At 44.3% G+C, this 19,687-nt stretch overlaps 2 protein-coding genes across 3 annotated transcripts in view; one reads left to right on the forward strand and one right to left on the reverse strand.

The window, feature by feature from the left end:
* Positions 1–68: 68 nt before the first annotated feature.
* On the reverse strand, positions 69–3,142 carry LOC311132104 (cilia- and flagella-associated protein 20). 2 transcript variants are annotated; one of them, XM_084165294.1, is made up of 6 exons: positions 2,763–3,142; positions 2,203–2,282; positions 1,991–2,102; positions 1,077–1,265; positions 501–611; positions 69–220 (listed from the first exon to the last, which is right to left on the reverse strand). In XM_084165294.1, exons 1-6 carry the CDS (start codon positions 2,844–2,846, stop codon positions 215–217), a joined length of 582 nt encoding a protein of 193 aa, XP_084021420.1. In that variant the 5' UTR covers positions 2,847–3,142; the 3' UTR covers positions 69–214. The 2 variants fall into 2 exon arrangements, with proteins under 2 accessions (XP_084021420.1, XP_084021421.1); XM_084165295.1 differs by having other exon boundaries at positions 69–217; positions 2,763–2,955.
* Positions 3,143–4,073: 931 nt separating this feature from the next.
* trpn1 (transient receptor potential cation channel, subfamily N, member 1) overlaps positions 4,074–19,687 on the forward strand; it is a gene marked incomplete at both ends in the record, with an annotated part of 40,464 nt that continues 24,850 nt past the window's right edge. The window contains 8 exons of the mRNA XM_084165008.1: positions 4,074–4,211; positions 4,669–4,770; positions 9,093–9,188; positions 10,781–10,894; positions 11,294–11,398; positions 12,399–12,497; positions 12,713–12,814; positions 17,987–18,088. Coding sequence (XP_084021134.1) covers positions 4,074–4,211; positions 4,669–4,770; positions 9,093–9,188; positions 10,781–10,894; positions 11,294–11,398; positions 12,399–12,497; positions 12,713–12,814; positions 17,987–18,088 — 858 coding nt within the window. The remainder of the gene's footprint in view (positions 4,212–4,668; positions 4,771–9,092; positions 9,189–10,780; positions 10,895–11,293; positions 11,399–12,398; positions 12,498–12,712; positions 12,815–17,986; positions 18,089–19,687) is intronic.

Genomic DNA, 19,687 nt, shown 5'->3' on the forward strand with positions numbered 1-19,687 from the left:
TTTGTTGCACAATCATTTTGAGGGTTCCACTCAATTGCAGATGTTTATGCTAAACAAAAATATGGAAGTATTGTGCATACAAAATGTTTATTGTGCAGAGAAAACAATCACATGGTTCCAAAATACATAAAAGCAAAACAAACATTACAACAAATGTAGACTATCTGCAAATAAAATAAACATCAAATGGGGGAGGATAATTGATTCAGCTGCCTTACTGCTGCAAAGAAACAAAAGACAAATGTCAATTAGCTACAAGAACTGCAATAGATGTACTTTTCTTCAACGGATCTTGCTCATTCTTTGAGATACATACGAGACAGTGTTTGCATCCTGTATAGTGCACTACTTTAGGCCAGAGCTCTATGTGTCTTGGTCGAAAGTAGTGCACTATAAAAGGAATAGGGTGCCATTAGGGAGACACCCAGTATGAGCTGTAGGCCTACATGACAACATTGGCACCTTTAACATCTTGAAAAATTGACATTACTTGTACTCACCTTGGCTTTGTTCTGTACGGGTAGATAAAGTTTGAACTCAGCAGGGAGCTCATCTTCCGAGTACAGTCTGTCAGAGAAGTACACTCTCCGGATGCGGCAGTTTGCGTGGATCTGCAACAAAAACACAGGCAAGGTATTGCAATATCTATTCTTGTCCAAAACATAGCCTAACTGATATTTTAAAGCACGGGGGGAGAGAACTCAATATACATTAAAATGACTAACACCAAATAGAAACTTTGTAGAAATGATAATGGACCTACATTTATCCCATTTCCTGACTGTCAAGCTCACTAACAATCATCTAAATTAGTTTCACACCCCCTTTTTAAAGTGTGTATTACAGTAACAATGAGTTCAGTATCTTATTATTCCTCCACAACCATTTGACGTAAGAGCTAGCCTGGTCCCAGATCTGTGTGTGCTGTCTCGCCAACTCCTACGGTCACCAAACTTGGCATGGCAATGACCATAAGAGTCGGCAAGGCAGCACAAAGATCTGGGACCAGGCTAGGTAAGAGATCCGTATATTGCATCCTGGGCCATGACCCTGGTCCATGAGCCTTTCTGACTGACCTGTACGCGGAGTGTCTCGATGTAGTTGGTGCCGTAGGCCCGCCGTGTGAAGTCTGACAGGTTAAACTGGATCTGATTCCAGCCGTCGTCCAGCCTCATGGGCATGGTGCAGATGAAGGGCTTCACCCGAGTGGTGCTCTGGTAGTTACTGGCCCGGAACCTCCTCCTCACATTCTTGTCATCCAAAACCTGGGATTGCATTAAAACGTTCAGGTTTCAAACAATTAAGTATATGTTTTCAAAATGCATACTGACTCCAGCTCGACCAGCAAAGTGGTGTGTCAGGCACTGATGAAGCCTGCCTTCCGTTGCCGTTTGATACAACTGGGAACTGGGGAAAAAAACAAGCTCTGACTGGGAAAAATAGTTTTGAATGGTCATCCAACTCGGGCACTTGTGCCTAGCGCTCCGACTTTCCGACCTGAAGATCACTGACGTCATGATTTGACCTCGTATTTTTCAGAGTTCCCAGTTGTCTTGAAAGCACCACAAGATGCTTCAGCAGCAGCTCTTGCACTGTCTGACATATTTTCCACTCAAAGGCTCTATATCTGTATGCTGCAGCGTGTGATAAATAAGATGCATACGAATATACTGAACACACGCGCCAATTTAATTCCACAAAAGTATGCAAATTAACCTATAGACCGATTTAAACTGGTATTTACATCAGTGAATAGGCTAAAATGCATTATTTCGCAATGGGATTTTTTCTTCTTCTCCCTGACAATTGACCAGCAGCAATTTTATTTATCCGCTTTTCAACAACAACAAAAAATTGGACAAAAGCAGTCTATTACCGGCTAACAGAAACTTATGATGACTTGTTTCAAATAATTATAATACAATAACGTTCAGCTTTCATGCTTGTACAGATGCAATGGCTCTGATTGTTGACTTGTATGATAACCTACCTGGACTTCGAAGGTGAAATACTTCTTCAAGTTCTTTATGATCATAACCAAGAAAGGGAGTTTGATGCCAAGTGTCTTCTTTGGGTCTGCCGGACATGTGATGTAGGTTGTGCTGTTTAATTTAAGAACACATGATTGGATGTGGTTGACTGAAGAAGAGATGCACAACAGCGGACCTGCCAAAACAGGCTCTGAAGATGGAACAAGCTTACCTGACATTTGTTCCCTCCACTTCAAGCACCAGCGACTGAATGTCGTTGTCTGTAATCCGCTTTATGTGGCCGTTCCTGACCTGTAACAGCACAAGCAACCGTTTGTAATGGGTTGGCTAGCTACTACTTTTAAGAAATGTGTGTCTGAGTATTGAATGTGAACCCAGAAAGTTAAGCCAAGCCCTGTGGAACTAATGGGTATTTAACCTAGCTAATAAACAAACGTTAGTTAGCTTGCTAGCTAAGGCTTGATTAAGACAGTGGCAATGACAAACGCTGTCAAATGAGCTAAAACAAGATGTCCTAGTGCTAGCTAAAAACAGGGCAGTTTGAGGACCACAAAACCAGCTAACGTTAGCAAGCTAACGTATAGGTTTCTACTGTCATTGTCATGAGTAAGCTGGTTAGCTAGATGGCTAGCTGCTTGCTCCCTGGAGCTTAGCACCATACCAAGCCCTGCTCTTTAGTTACCTAGCTAGCTAGCCGATGTTAACTAGCCTTGTCATATTTGCTAGTTGGCAAGCTAATTCATGCGAAGGCTTTTGTAAATCGTTGCTTACCTTTTTATCCCAAATCTGAAGAGGTTTACTCCCAATGCTATACAAGATAGATAGGAATCCACTTTGAAAGGTGTTTTTAAACATTTGTGCGTTTATAACACCGTCTCATCCACATGTATTGTTACAAATACTTGTTGCTAATGTTACTTTAGTTTCCTTGATGTATCTTTTGCCTCAACTCCAAGTTCCGTGTGGCACAAAATAATGGTCCTTCGTTCCGCCTAGCAAAACGACAAAAAATAAAAGCGTATTCTATGAAAAGGAACTTCAGATAACCCTAAATGTTACTAGTACGAAAGTATGCCGTCCAGCCTTACTGTCTGTACCAGCAATATAAACCATGCATTTGTTCGCTGTCTTCCCTTCTGCTATTTTTGAGTTGCTATGAAACGAACCCGGCCCCCTTGTCACGTCGGACTTCATTGTTGACGCATTTCAGTTACCATGGTAACACAAGGCTTTGGCGGGGCTAGCTGTTGATGGTCTGCAACATTGTAACCTTATTATATCCCTAAATGACCGTAACATGGTAATCTCAAAAATATTAATGCAACATTGTAACACCGTGTCACTACCCCCCCCCCCAAAATCTTGCAACCTCAGAATAAACAATGATTATTGTGTTTTTTATTAGTCATGAAATAAAACAAATAATGTATTCTTCTAATCACAGATGAAGGTTAAGTAGGTATGTAGCTCAGTTGGTAGAGCATGGCGTTTGCAACGCCAGGGTTGTGGGTTCGAATCCCACAGGGGGGCAGTATGAAAAAAAATTAAAATAATGTATGCACTCACTAACTGTAAGTCGCTCAGGATAAGAGCGTCTGTTAAATGACTAAATGTCATGTAAATGTGTTCTACACACACACACACGATGGAGGAGGAAAAGTAAGCTACCAAAATGAGTTTACTAAAGAGCGTAGGCCTATCAGAGGTCTATGGTCGTTATTATCATGTTTAGCCTACAAAATAGAGCTGGTGGTTTGGAGAGAAAGGTGGGCTTTTTGGCTCGTCCACAGACGAATCCAAGGTAACAAGAGCACAAAGGCGGAGTTAGAAAAGTCGAACTAGTGGTGGATAGGGGCGGTGGATTTTCCCATGCTGGAGTTAACGGAATGCGGCTTATTGTACCTCCTACAAAGACGGAGAAACTTGAAGCACAAATTCTACAATCAGAATGCTACTTTCGGAATTACACCTGCCACGAGGACAGAGCTTTTAGCCACGCGCAATAAGGAAAAAAAGATATTCTCATGAGATGTGCTAGTGTAAATTTTGCATTAAAAAAACGAATGGTAGCCTATGTAAAAGATGTCTGAGACATCTTCAGTCAACTCTGGGTCCAGCCAGCGACTCTTGCAGCTGTCTCTGAAGGGGGAATGGATTGCGCTCGAGCAGACAATCAAAGGGATGGAAAAGGGAGACCCAGAACTAACGATAATCGATGAGGTAAAATGTTTGTTGTTGTTGTAATTTAATCTAAACAGTTTTTTTAACCGGTTTATTCGCTTGATGTGCACCAGTAAGATATGTAATGAAGGGTGGGACTTAAGTAAAATCAATAAATACATCAAATTAGCCTAATGTTAATCAAATATATTTTGACTATTAATTACATATGTATATATATATATATATATATATATATATATATATATATATATATATATATTGTTATAGCCTACACATATTTCTGGGCTATAAAGGAAGATCTGAATATTAGTATCTTAAAAACAGCAGAATACATTTAAAAAAAATATATATATATATATATATATATATATGGTTAAACAATTTTTCAAGCATGTCAAATAATTGATTAGAATTATGAAATGTTGGTGGATAGCTATTTGATACTATTGAGTCAGCTAATGAGATAGATATGGTTGATTCTTCTCTTTTCCAGGAGTCTGGCTTGAGTCTCCTGATGATTGCAGTGAGGGAGAACCGCCTATCTGCAGTAGACAGACTACTGGAGTTAGGAGGCAGCACTAGTGAAAGGACAAAGGTAAGAACATACTCAAACTGGAAATGGTTAATGATGATGATGATAATGATGATGAGGATGATGAGGATGGACTGATCCAAGGGCAGCAGTCGGATAGTTTCCGACTACTGTAAGCATATACTGTAACACCGTGATATAATCATTGTAAAATTACATTGCAGGATTACTCCCAAGTCTATTTTCAGGCTACATATTAAGAAACAACTATGTAAGCATGCAACACTATTCTCATTCTAACTGGACACGAGAGTAGTGCAGTGGACTAGTGGGTAATAGCTCCCGAGTGGCGCAGCGGTCTAAGGCACTGCATCTTAGTGCTTGAGGCGTCACTACAGACCCCCTGGTTGGATTCCAGGCTGTATCACAACCGGCCGTGATTGGGAGTCCCATAGGGCGGCGCACAATTGGCCCAGCTTTGGCCGGTGTAGGCCGTCATTGTAAATAAGAATTTGTTCCTAACTGACTTGCCTAGTTAAATAAAGGTAATAATAAATAGGGGTAGATCATAGGAATAGAATAGGTGGTATTGCTATTAGAACTCTTTCTATGGGGTAGATCAGGGTTGCTTCTGAGGTAAAGGTTGTTGGCAGAGGAGTGGGCGTACTGGCGGTGCTGACCTTTACGATGGAGACACTCACTAGGCATCTCTTCTGGTTTCTATTCTATTGCATTTATGACACAGCTGGGCACAGTGACTTTACTTTACCCTCCCTGCAAGTCAGAATCAAAACAACACAATGATGAGAATGACAAAACAATCATTTGGCATACTGTATCTCCCCGTGAATAGCCAAAATTCAACTTTTGGAAAATGTCACTTTTCACACATTTCATTTTTGTGGTGGAACAGGGATAGTAGGAACCTACAAAATGTGTGATATAATATCTGAAAGCTCCTTTATTAAATGGATAACGCACACTGCCATAAAGTGGTGACATAACTAGACAGACTAATCATTTCAGTAGGTGTTTTCTCCCCACATTCACTATAAAATGAATTATGTCATATGTGTACAGCAGCTGTTATAGGCAGTTAAAATCTATGAAATCATGAGCATTGAAGCAGATTGAGCACAAAAGCAGTTGAATATCTCAAAATACTGTAGGCCTACTGACAGTGGGTATTGTTCCTTTATTGGGTGAAATTTTGAAAGCTTGTTTAGGAAAGTAGACTGCCCTTCCCACAGCGTCCACTTATCTAAAGCTTTCATTGTCCTGACAGGTAACTTCATCAAAGCATCCTGTTTATTTTATCCCACAAGACAGAATGTTTATTTTTTGCTGATTACATTTCCTGATCCCTGATTTGTCTGCTGTCTTGTCAACTCCTATGGTAAACAGCACAGACAGATTAGGGATCAGGCTGAGTAATCAGCAGAAAAATCCATTATGTCTTGTGGTAAAAAGTAAACAGGATGCTTTTACATAAACAATTATTAGCTGTAGCTTACCATAGGGAAAAATAGGAAATTATGAATCATTATAAAAATGTCCTGTATACATCATAGTCTCCATTGTAAAATCCCGGGCATGTTTCTATTTAGTATGAGCTCAAGTGTTGTATTTTCCAATAAATTTGCTCCTGGGTTCAGTTCATTTCATATTTTTATCTGATGTGTAATAGTTTATGATTGTAGTCTATTGTTGCTGTTCTACCCTAATGTTTCCACTCCAGCTCAAACCTACAATCCATGGAAACCCTTACTGACTTATGACTTATGGGGGAATTTAATGGCGTGCAAATGCAATCTCTCCACTCCATGCACAAAACCCCCAGAAGTTTGGATTTAAGCCTGTAGCAATTTATTTTCAGTATATCTAGTGAAGCCACATAAAACATTTATCATTGGTAGATATATTAGTAGATATGTTCTGCTATTGGAATGCAATACTTTGCTATCATTCTATACTTTGCACAGTAGGCCTAGTCTGCAGCCAGCAAGGCTAGCCCAAAACAAAGATGACATTTTCTGTAGGACTGCAGGATGACTTTTATGCAACTTATTTTTGTTCATTTTTCACTTTTTAGAAATGCTTAATATCTTGGCATAATGTATTTGGCCATGTAGCCCAAAAAGTTGATGGTCCAAATAGCATCTGAGTCTAATATTTGCACAATTGACTCATCATATATTTACCTATCACATTTATCTTAATGTGGTATCTTACTTTGAACAGTTTCTCACAGCAGGAAAATAATCCTGCAGCAACAGGAAATGTGAATTATGCATTATAATTAATGGACATTTTTGTAGAGGTTGATACATTTTTGGCTAAGATAAATCAGGTCTAACTTTTTAAACTGGAAATTACAAACTTTAGAAGTGTTTTGAAACCTTGAATACTCTACAATTTGCATTACCTGCTGCACAGGAAAATTATCTCTGACAACAGAGTGATCAAATTAAGATAGTACATCTGTAAGCAGAGACGTGATATATAGTTTGTCCTAATCAGTCCAGTAAACACTGTGTGTGCTGAGACATGAATCCCTTGTCACTTGCAGTAGTGTGTGCAGATGTGTACAGCCCACAGCCCTGTCTGGAAGGATTTAGAACTGTTTGTCTGAGACAAGAGAGCCAGAGCCGAGAACGTCTGATCTGAGAGGGTTTCTCTTGGGGTTTGGCAGTCTCGTCCCACTGGGGTGGCAGAATGCAACGTCTGACCATGCCAACGTGTGTGTTTGTGTGTGTGTGTGTGTGTGTGTGTGTGTGTGTTTGTGTGTGTGTCTGTGTGTGTTTGTGTTTGTGTGTCTGTATTTGTGTGTGCATGCGTGTGTATGAACATGCCAACGTGTTCCCGCGCTGCGGTGCCTCTGGTATACTGTGTAGCCAATGGATGTGGAGGAAACCAGAGAAGTTATTAGCAGAGAGAGAGAGAGAGAGAGAGAGACGGACTACTTGCGTCAGTCGGAATACGTAGACTCTGGAGAGCAGGAATGTGAGGTTACAGACTCTTTAGTGACAGAAGGGCTGTCCCACAGTTGACTTTTTACGGTCTCTGTGTCACTTCCTAAAATCTTTGTTTTTATTCTGTCATTTTTTGGCCATTCTTTCTGTTAGTTCAAAGATAGTTCTTATCAATTCTTGAGTCTTTCTGTCCTTTATATAGAATATTTAACTTCTTCCCATTGCACTGGTGTGTAACAAAGAATTGACTCCATATTAATTATGGTACTGGTGGAAAATCAGTCATGCTATCAATTTACTCCACACTGTTTGACAAGTTCCAAACATACTTTAACAATTTATTAACCTTGCTACAATATGTATTTATTAATGTGGAGCCAAGCAATATTTTTACTGGGTCTCTTCAGTTAGAGAGAGGATTTCTTTTGTAGATCATCATACATACACTCTTAGAATTAATTTTTGCCATCTAGAACCGAAAAGGGTCCTGCAGCTGTCCCCATAGGAGAACCCTTTTTGGTTCCAGGTAGAACCCCTTTTGGTTCAAGGTAGAACCCCTTTGGAACCCAAAAAAGTTATACCTAGAACCAAACAGGATTCTACCCTGAACCAAAAAGGGTTATCCTATGGGAACAGCTGCAGGACTCTTTTGGAACCTTTTTTTCTAAGCGTGTACACATAGCTATCTGGTAATGTACACATAGCTATCTGGTAATGGTGGAATTGGGTGAACCATTGCTGTATTTCATACTGCTCCTCTTCTCCAAACCTATCTCCTTCTTTTTGTTGGCATTGCCTCATTGGAGTCTTTTCCCACTCTGTATGTATTGGTATTTGCTCTCAAACAAGGCTCTTGTTGCACCACCCCAATAGAGCACTTGCATTTCAGATTTGGACAGAAGCAAAAAAAACTATTTATGTGATCATTTAAAAAAATAATGGGTGGCTTATGGAATATCTCATGGCCGGGTTGCAGACTGCCCTAAGTATTTTCTCTGTGGTGTGCCTCAATGTGAGGTTACAGACGTTATACATTACTCCACAAAGGAGCATGGGTAAAAAATGCTTCCCTCGTAGAAAAACTATAATCCCAGACTGATGGATTGGTGGCTGCAACCACATCTGCACTCGTTTGAGCAACTCTGAATCACATTATAGACTGATTATCATACTTCTATCATACATTAAGTCAGACTGCACAATGGAAGGATTTACTGAGACATGGCAGGATCTTAAATGCAGTGCAATTTGTAAATTAGGGGTGTGTGTGTGTGTGTGTGTGTGTGTGTGTGTGTGTGTGTGTGTGTGTGTGTGTGTGTGTGTGTGTGCAGTCTGACCTAATCATCAATCTGCAATAACTATATTATGCTGGGCCAGAATTGACTATGTTGTCTCTATGTTTGTGTCCTATAGGATGGCAGGACTGCATTGCATGTAGCTGCAGCACACTCCAAGGAAGACATTGTGAAGCTCCTGGCCAGAAAGGCAGATGCTGACTCACTAGGAGGGGTAAGTTGTCTCTAGCCCCAGTGTAAGCCTCTCTGTATTCTTTATTCTAAATTCTATATTGAATACATTTTATTTTATTCTATTCTATTCCTTTCTTCATCTCACCCTTCTACCTTTACCTCTAAACCTATTCCCCCAGACGTTGTGCTGAGGACAGCCCAGGGAGGATAGCATTCCTAAACAGGCCTGTGGTTTGGCTTATTTGGCCCTTTTTTCTCCTCAGTGGTTACTGAAAACTGCTATTATTTGTGTGAGTTTTGGCCGAGCTGACCTGTTATGACATCCAGAGTCTGTCTAACGGACAGGAACCACTATGGGCTTAGAGGACACAAATGACAGCCTGCTACCTTCAATATGATCAAGCTGTCTAGTGGGGTTTTGATGACTAATCTATCGGGTGGTTTCTTATAGCAATGTCTGCCCATACAAACATCTGCAGGCATTCATATTTTCTGTTAAGCAGAGGCCCAACTGTGCCAAGACTATAGAGCATGAAAATATGATTTTACATAAAGTGATCTACATGTGAATTATTTGGCTAAGAGAGAGAAAGAGAGACAGAATAAGAAGAGAGAGAGAGAGAGAGAGAGAGAGAGAGAGAGAGAGAGAGAGAGAGAGAGAGAGAGAGAGCAAGAGAAAGAGAGAGAGAGAAAGAGAAAGAGAGAGTGACAGAGTGAAAGAGAGAGAGTGAGAGAGAGAGAGAGAGAGAGAGAGAGAGACAGACAGAGACAGAGAGAAATAAAGAAAGAGAGAGGAAAATGGGCTTGAGGTAATCCCCAGAGGAAGAAAAGACCCATGGTGGTTCTTGGCTCACAGCCATCGTGCAGACCCAGATTCCCAAGGGTGCTGTAGACCCAGATTCCCAAGGGTGTTGTAGACCCAGATTTCCAAGGGTGCTGACAATCCTGGACTCTCTAAGGAAGCTAGTGGCGGGAAAAGTGCCGCCAAAATAATCAGCTGTTTCCCCATAATAGTAATATAATATAATATGCCATTTAGCAGACGTTTTTATCCAAAGCGACTTATAGTCATGTGTGCATACATTTTTACGCATGGAATACAGAAACTGTGTACCGAACTTAATAATCACCCAGTGTGATCAAACAAAAATGCCAAGATGATGATGGTTAGATAAATAATGAATCAAGTGGACAAAATGTGTTGGACTCAGACTCATCTTTGACATGGATTTTGGCTACATCACCAAAACAAATTCCTAACCGTATCGCAGGTTGACGTTTATTGTCATGAATCTTGCCTTGGAGGCAGAACTGAGCAAATTCCACTAGATGGGCCAGCTGCAAAGTTAAAATGGTCTATATTGTAAAAAGTCATGAAAACAAAAATGAGCTTTTTGGTCTTAAATTAAGGTTAGGGTTAGGTTAGCAGTGTGGTTAAGGTTAGGGTTAAGGTTAGGGTTAAGGTTAGGGTTAGGCATTATGGTTAACAGTGTGGTTAGGGTTAGGGTTAGATTTAAAATCTGATTTGATGACTTTGTGGCTGTGCCATCTAGTGACCACTCTGTAGAGCTGCCTCCAGAACAACGCTAACCTGCAACCATATCCCCCATTCTGCCCTCTTCATTATACCAGCCCAAGGACCAGCTGCCTCTCCACTTTGCTGCCTCCCGAGCCACCCCATCCCTCGGTACCATCCAGACACTGCTAAAATTCTCCAGCAAAGAGGCCCGGCTCGTACCAGACAAGGTAGGGTATCTGCCACATGATACCGCAGTGGGACGCACTCTTCTCCTCCCTCTCATCCATCACTTCTCACCTCATCCGTCAATCAAATGTATTACTGTGTGGTCTCGAATGACTGGAATAACCAACTGTGCTGTATATATAAGCTAAGCACAGGCTGTGTCCCAAGTGGGACTCTATTCCCTATAAAGTGCACTACCTTTGACCAGAGCCCTATGGGCCCTGCCTATGGGCCATGGTCAAAAGCAGTGCACTATATAGGGAATAGGGTGCCATTTCGGATGCACCCACTGACTTTCACAGTATATTATCTTTACCCTGAGGAGATTCTCTGGCTTTTGACTGTGCTGGGTTGCAGCTCACAGACAGTCATTGTTTCCATCTCTTTGTGTCTGTGTCCAGGATGGCTGCATTCCACTGCTCTTAGCTGTCGAAGCCGGGAATGTTGGAATCGTTAAGGAACTCCTTGGAACTCTATCTGAGCCTCAGCTTAGGGCTCAGAAAACAGTAAGAGCCAACTAAGGTGTCTGGGGTTACATGGTTGCAAGGGCCCTGCAAAGTGTTTCATTTAGGAATAAGAGCTATACTGTAGCTATAGTATTCATAATAATAGCTACATTATGTTTATTGACACATATTAAAGTAAAGGTTAAGGTTTTAAAACAGGTTAGAACCTCTGGATAGGAAATCTGTGTAGGTAAGATTAATGGACAGTTACATAAATCAAAATTGGTTGACAAAATTATTTTGATATTAAGTTATAAGAGTTGGCCCAAAATGTACAACTAATCATGTACTTTACAACCAATCAAAGTACAGAGGTGCGTTGGGTACACCCAAGCAACTATAGCACTATGTCACATAACACCAGTCTAGTGTTTATAACATTATGCCACATGACACCAGTCTTTTGATTCCCTCCCTCCCTTCATGCTGTAATGGCACTATGAAACTACTCTCTGTGACATATTAAACCATGACTTAGTACTACAGCCCAAAGTACCAACATGTTTCCAATTGTGGTTAGCCCTGTAATAAGTCATGGTGAAAATGAGATAATAGGTTAACCGAGCACTTACAGAAAAAGCGCTCAGTTTTAAAGGAAAATATGTGCAAATATCCCAAACCACTTTATCAGGGTGTTTAATATGTTTCTAGTGTTTTTCTGTTTTTTATCATTTATCATTTGGGTGATTTACTGACCCATGTGTCTTCTGAGGCTCCACCTCCAGGGGTTTACAGGCTTGGTCTTTCTATTTACATGTGGTGTTTATGACACAACGCACAATGATTGTAATGTAATTATGTTCACTATTAAAATTGTGTGTTGTGGTGTCCACATCGATAGATAGCCTGGTCCCAGATGTCTTTGTGCTGTATTGCCAACTCCTATATTATTTGCCATGACAACTACTGTAGGAGTTGGCAATACAGCACAAAGAGATCTGGGACCAGGCTACTGTATAGAAACATTGTGCAACATTATGTGTTTGATACTGTACTTCAGGGGAGTGGAGATGCAGCTCTCCATGTCTGCTGCCGAAGGAAGGACTTGGAGATGGCTAAAGTCCTCATTGAGAACGGGGCCAATGTAGACATCCAGAATGTGAGTAGGTAGTGTATTAGGTTCCCCTTGCAAACAGGGAAACAAGACTATCACAGGCATGAGTAATCAAACTTAACATTCTGTTCTCTGCACTGCATTCTGTTCTCGTAAACTTTCATAGACAAGACATTGGTATGGAGACAGTAAAAACATCTAGCACAGCTATTGGGTGTGGTTATTGTAGAGTTGTACATCTGTTGTTTTGTGTCTGACAGGAGGAAGGGCAGACTCCTCTCCACATAGCTGCCTGGGAGGGAGATGAGCTGCTGCTGAAACTGTTCTACCAGAGCAAGGCCAACCCTAATGTCACTGACAAGGTGGGGGAGGAAGGAAGGAAGGAAGCCCATAGTAGAACAAAGTATAACTGTATAATACAAAAAAAACTATCTTCTGAATCCCATTGTTTCAGCCATGTTTTAGACAGTTTTTTTCCGGACACTGATTAGGCCTAGTCCTAATCAAAAGCATGCTTAATGGAGATTCTCCATTGAAGTGCCTCTTAGTCCAAGACCAGGGTTAATCTGTGTGTGACGAGTACTGAGTATATGAAGAGGCAGGACGCAGACACAGGAATTAACAAGGTCAAGGTTTACTTAACAATGATCAAGAGAAATAGCAAAGATAGAGTAAACGACACGAAGCTAAACAATCACACACAACATCATCCAGAACAGTCCAGGGCTAAATAGGGGTGGTGATGAGATGAGGTACAGGTGCGCTGGAGGTGATTAGGGTGCGTTGGGTTTCCATTCCGGTGTTGCCGAGGTGGTGCGCTCAGACTGGTGGCTCAGTAGACCGGCGAATCAGAGCGCCGGAGGGGAGCAACGGGAGGAGACGTGACAGTACCCGTGACAGATCCCCAGGCTGGAATACAGGGGCCTCACTGCGGTGGCGGTCGGCTTGGTCCTTCTGCCGACTAATGGCCCTCTGGAGATAGACATGGGCGGCGTCCCAGACCTGGCCGGCCCTGTGGAACCACTCGTCAACAGCGGGCGCATCGGTCTGGCTGGGTGTCCAAGGGGCCAGGGCCGGCTGGTACCCCAGGATGCACTGGAAGGGAGTGAGCCCCGTGGAGGAGTGAACGAGGGAGTTCTGAGCATATTCTGCCCAGGGAAGAAACCTTGCCCACTCACCCTGCTGGTCCTGACAGTGGCAACGAAGAAACTTCCCCAGCTCCTGGTTCACGCGCTCCACATGCCCATTTGACTGAGGCCTATACCTGGAAGTGAGGCTGGCCGTGGCCCCGATCTTATCCAGGAAAGCCTTCCACGCTTGGGAGGTGAATTGGGGGCCACGGTCCGAGACGATGTCCTCCGGAAGTCCATAATGCCGGAAGACCTGTTGGAACAGGACCTCAGTGACCTGACTATGGACAGGTGTGACCAAGGTCGGTGAGGCACTGATAGAGGAACTAGTTTGCCTGCCGGGGCGTTCCGAGGTGTCTTTGTTTGGGCACATACGGAGCAGGAGTTGACATAGCGGGAGACATCAGAAGCCAAGGTGGGCCACCAGTATTTCTGGGCTAGAGAATGCAGGGTGCGTGTAATACCAGAGTGCCCTGCCGTAAGGGTGGTGTGCGCCCAGATCAGCAGGCGGTCACGGACACTGGTGGGTACATACATGCGCCCCCAGAGGGGCATTGGCAGGCGAATGGGTCCTCCTGAGCCGCCAGGCGGATGTCTTCGTCCACATCCCAAACGACAGGTGCAACGATGAGAGAAGAGGGCAGGAAAGGACCCCCCAGATCTTTCCTTTCTCCGGTATGGTGCATCCTGGAGAGTTCGTCGGCCTTCACATTCTGGGATCCTGGGCGGTAGGACAGAATGAATTGGAAGCGAGTGAGAAATTGGGCCCACCTGGCTTGACGAGAGTTCATCCGTTTCGCTGCCCGTATGTGCTCAAAATTCCGGAGGTCAGTAAGAATCCGGAATGGATGGACTGCGCCCTCCACCCAGTGTCTCCATTCCTCCAGAGCTAGGACCACCGCTAACAGCTCCCTGTCTCTAACTCCATAGTTCCTCTCTGCGGTGGTAAGCTTTTTAGAGAAAAAGGCACAGGGATACATTTTCTGTGGCTTACCGTGCCGCTGGAAGAGGACCGCACCTGTTGTGGAAAATGTTGTCCTTATACTAATCAAAGAATCAAAGTACTTCAGAGTTTTTGTAGAATTAAGATAGACTTTATTACAATTAGACAAAGCCGGGGTGATTTGCAAAGCATCCTCCCGTCTACCTCTCAGCTCTCCATTTATATAGTAATATTCACATACATCCTAGCTTAAAGCCCCTCCCTCTTAGGTTCCCCCATCATTATCTTCAGTTTCCCCCTCTCGACCGCTCCGCCCACTTCATTAGTCTATGATAGCGGCTAATTTGGACTTTTATTCAGTTTAGAATCAATAGTAGTACCATCAATCAAGCCCTTATCATGCACAAATAATCATGTTCAGTTTAAACTCAACTCTGGCTCCGCTCTCAGGACTTTGTTTTGAGGAGAGAGGCACAAGGCAACAGTCTGGTTTCAGTCTCTGATAAGGTAGGACAGCCATGGATTAGGTAAGAGCGAGGAATTTGACCCGAGGTCAGATCCCCACTTCACACACACATAAACCCAGCGAAAGGAACCAATCAAGTTCCTGCACAGCAACAGAGAGTACCCATGTCTAATTTTGACTCCATGTTCATCATGTCTGTAATTAACTTTGTTTATCTCATAGTTTACAGAAAAATGTTCATCACACCCACGCCCTCCTCCAATGCGTCCACCTCCAGGATGAAAAGACAAGAAGGATCTGGGTGTTTTAGAATGGGGCGCTCTGGTGAACCTCTCCTTCAGCCTCTTGAAGGCAGTGTCAGCCTCAGGGTTCCAGGCCAACTTCTGAGGCCCACCCTTAAGGAGAGAGGTGAGAGCTGAAGCTGAAGGACCTGATGAAACGCCGGTAGAACTTAGCGAAGCCTAGGAAGCTCTGTAGGCCCTTGATGGTGGTGGGAACTGGCCATGACCTGACGGCGTCAGTCTTCACTCCTTCCATGAACACACCCTGAGGACTGATCCGGGATCCCAGGAAGGAGATGGCCTGTTGGTGGAATTCGCATTTCTCCCCCTTCACCAACAGGCTGTGTTCCCGGAGGCGGAGTAGGACAGCTCGGACGTCCCTGATGTGCTCCTTGAACGTAGCCGTGTAGATAAGGATATCTTCGATGTACACCACCACCTGTCTACTCAGCATGTCCCGGAACACGTCATTGACGAAGGACTGGAACACAGAAGGTGCGTTGGCGAGGCCGTAGGGCATGACACAGTATTCATAGTGGCCTGAGGTAGTGCTGAATGCCGTCTTCCACTCGTCTCCTTCCCAGATTCGGATCAGGTTGTAGGCACTCCTCAGGTCCAACTTGGTAAAGTACCGGGCCCCTCGTAGCTGCTCGATGGCCGACGGAACCAGAGGGAGGGGGTACCGGTACTTGGTGGTGACAGCGTTCAGCCCCCTGTAGGCAATGCATGGTCTCAGTCCTCCGTCTTTTTGGGCCACGAAGAAGAAGCTGGCGGAGGCAGGAGAGGTAGAGTGTCTGATGAACCACGTTTTCAGGGTCTCCGCCACATACTTCTCCATGGCCTCAGTCTCCGCCATGGAAAGGGGGTAAATGCGACTCTTCGGGGGGTGTTGTCCCTCCAGCAGGTCAATGGCGCAGTCCCAGGGCCGGTGAGGAGGGAGACACATAGCCTTTAATGAAGACAAGACATCGGAGAGATCTGTGTACTCACGTGGAATGTTGGGCTGGAGGGTGGACTCCGGACTCTCCACTGACGTGGAACAACAAACCACCGGCAGGCAGGTCTTCTGGCATGAGGTGGACCAGGCTGTGATCCTCTTGGTGCTCCAATTGATGGTGGGGTTGTGTAGTCTGAGCCAGGGCAATCCCAAGACGATCCGGTGAATGGGGTGACGTGACGATGTGGAATGACAGCTCCTCGTGGTGCTCCGGTAGTGTGGGAATGGTGATGGGGAGGGTGACGTGCGTAATGGTGCCTGATCCAAAGGGTTTATTGTCCAGTGAGGTGATGTGTAGCGGAGATAGCAATGGCACGGTGGGCAACCCCCATTCAGAGACCAGCTCCCTATCTATAAGGTTCCCAGCTGATCCGGAATCTATTATTGCAGTAGAAATGGAAGAGAAGGAATAACCAGTCACTTATGGGAACTAAAAACAATGGTTTTGTGATAGGAGCTGACGTAACACTCACGGAGCGGCAACGGGAGTCATACCGCCTAGATAGGGAGCCACCAGGAGATCTGTGGTCCGTGGTGGGGGGTGCTGCCCACCTCCATGGGTGAGGACTCGGAAGCAGTGCGGCTTCCATAGCTCAGATGGGGTGAGCATCGAGGCTCCGAGAGGTGTTGGGAACGCCGTCTCTCTCTCAACATGTCGTCAAGACGGATGGATGTGGTGATGAGGGTATCAAGGTCCATCTCGTCGTCCCGTCATGCGAGTTCCGTCTTGATGTCCTCTCGTAAGCCTCTCCTGAAGGCCGTGCGCAGAGCACGGCCAAAAAGCTCAGAGCGTACTCGAACGCGGACCTCTCTCTCTGTTGTAGATGGAGGAGACGCTCACCCCTGTCCTTTCCCTCCGTGGGATGATCAAACACCGCCCTGAACCGAGCGAGGAAGGTGGGGTAGAGAAGCGCCACTGCCTCCTCTCCTTCCCAGACTGCCGTGGCCCAATCCAGCGCCTTTCCTTTAAGGAGCGAAATCACCAACGCTATCCTAGCTTGGTCAGATGGATATGCCCCAGGCTGACGCACCAGATAAAGTGAAACCTGTGGCAGGAAGCCGCTACATTTAGTAGTTTTACCGTCATAGCGCTCCGGTAGGGCGAGGGTTCCCACAGAAGTGGGTGATAGCACGGGAACAGGTGGATTGGGGGCACTCGCCGCTCCCTGAGGTGGAACGGGAGCGCTGGGCAGATTTAGCAGAGTTTGGAGCACTTCCTGCATGGTGGCGTTCAACTGGGCAAGCTGCTGCTGGTGCTGGTCGAGGCACTGGGAAACTCCTGCTGCATCCATTTTCGTTTGGTGTGTGATTCTGTGACGAGTACTGAGTATACGAAGACGCAGGAATTAACAAGGTCAAGGTTTACTTAACAATGATCAAGAGAAATAACAACGATAGAGTAAACGACACGAAGCTAAACAATCACACACAACATCATCCAGAACAGTCCAGGGCTAAATAGGGGTGGTGATGAGATGATGAGGTGCAGGTGCGCTGGAGGTGATTAGGGTGCGCTGGGTTTCCATTCCGGTGTTGCCGAGGTGGTGCGCTCAGACCGGTGGCTCAGTAGACGGAGGGGAGCAACGGGAGGAGACGTAACACTGTGTCTGGGAAACTGGCCCAATTATGTGTTGTATTGTAGTCCACCAGTGAGTTTCAATAGTTTTTTTGTCATGTACACCTTCCCATTAATTGACCTCTGACCTCTAACCTCCAGATGGACAGGTCACCTCTGCACATCGCTGCAGAGCGAGGCCACACCAACGTGGTGGAGGTCCTCACAGAGAAGTTCAGGTCCAACGTGCTGGCCAGAACTAAGGTAGGCTACCACCACCACCACTACATCTTAACAAGCCATATGTGCAGTATGATCTCATATGGAATCATGATTAGGATAATACAGTATATGAGTCCCGTGGCTGTTGTTAGATATACATTAAATCTGTGTTTGGTTGGTACTGTGATGGTGTCTGGCTATAGAAGATGTAGTAGTCATTAGTTACTGTGATGGTGTCTGGCTATAGAAGCTGTAGTAGTCATTAGTTACTGTGATGGTGTCTGGCTATAGAAGCTGTAGTAGTCATTAGTTACTGTGATGGTGTCTGGCTATAGAAGCTGTAGTAGTCATTATTTACTGTGATCCAGACAGAGGCTAATGATAGTTTTTTATTTTTTTTATTTAACCTTTATTTAACCAGGTAAGCCAGTTGAGAACAGGTTCTCATTTACAACTGCGACCTGGCCAAGATAAAGCAAAGCAGTGCAATAAAAACAACACAGAGTTACATATGGGGTAAAAAACATAAAGTCAAAAATACAACAGAAAATATATATACAGTGTGTGCAAATGTAGCAAGTTATGGAGGTAAGGCAATAAATAGGCTATAGTGCAAAATAATTACAATAGTATTAACACTGGAATGCTAGATGTGCAAGAGATTATGTGCAAATAGAGATACTGGGGTGCAAAAGAGCAAAATAAATAACAATATAGGGATGAGGTAGTTGGGTGGGCTAATTTCAGATGGGCTGTGTACAGGTGCAGTGATCGGTAAGGTGCTCTGACAACTGATGCTTAAAGTTATTGAGGGAGATAAGAGTCTCCAGCTTCAGAGATTTTTGCAATTCGTTCCAGTCATTGGCAGCAGAGAACTGGAAGGAATGGCGGCCAAAGGAGGAGTTGGCTTTGGGAATGACCAGTGAGATATACCTGCTGGAGCGCAGACTACGGGTGGGTGCTGCTATGGTGACCAATGAGCTAAGATAAGGCGGGGATTTGCCTAGCAGTGATTTATAGATGGCCTGGAGCCAGTGGGTTTGACGACGAACATGTAGTGAGGACCAGCCAACAAGAGCGTACAGGTCACAGTGGTGGGTAGTGTATGGGGCTTTGGAGACAAAACGGATGGCACTGTGATAGACTACATCCAATTTGCTGAGTAGAGTATTGGAGGCTATTTTGTAAATGACAATCGGTAGGATAGTCAGTTTTACGAGGGCATGTTTGGCAGCATGAGTGAAGGAGGCTTTGTTGCGAAATAGGAAGCCGATTCTAGATTTAACTTTGGATTGGAGATTCTTTATGTGAGTCTGGAAGTTGAGTTTACAGTCTAACCAGACACCTAGGTATTTGTAGTTGTCCACATACTCTAGGTCAGACCCGTCGAGAGTGGTGATTCTAGTCGGGTGGGCGGGTGCCAGCAGCGTTCGATTGAAAAGCATGCATTTAGTTTTACTAGTGTTTAAGAGCAGTTGGAGGCTACTGAAGGAGTGTTGTATGGCATTGAAGCTCGTTTGGAGGTTTGTTAACACAGTGTCCAATGAAGGGCCAGATGTATACAAAATGGTGTCGTCTGCGTAGAGGTGGATCTGAGAGTCACCAGCAGCAAGAGCGACATCATTGATATACACGGAGAAA

This window comes from Coregonus lavaretus, assembly GCF_964263955.1.
Source record: "Coregonus lavaretus genome assembly, chromosome: 7".
Taxonomy (NCBI): Eukaryota; Metazoa; Chordata; class Actinopteri; order Salmoniformes; family Salmonidae; genus Coregonus; species Coregonus lavaretus.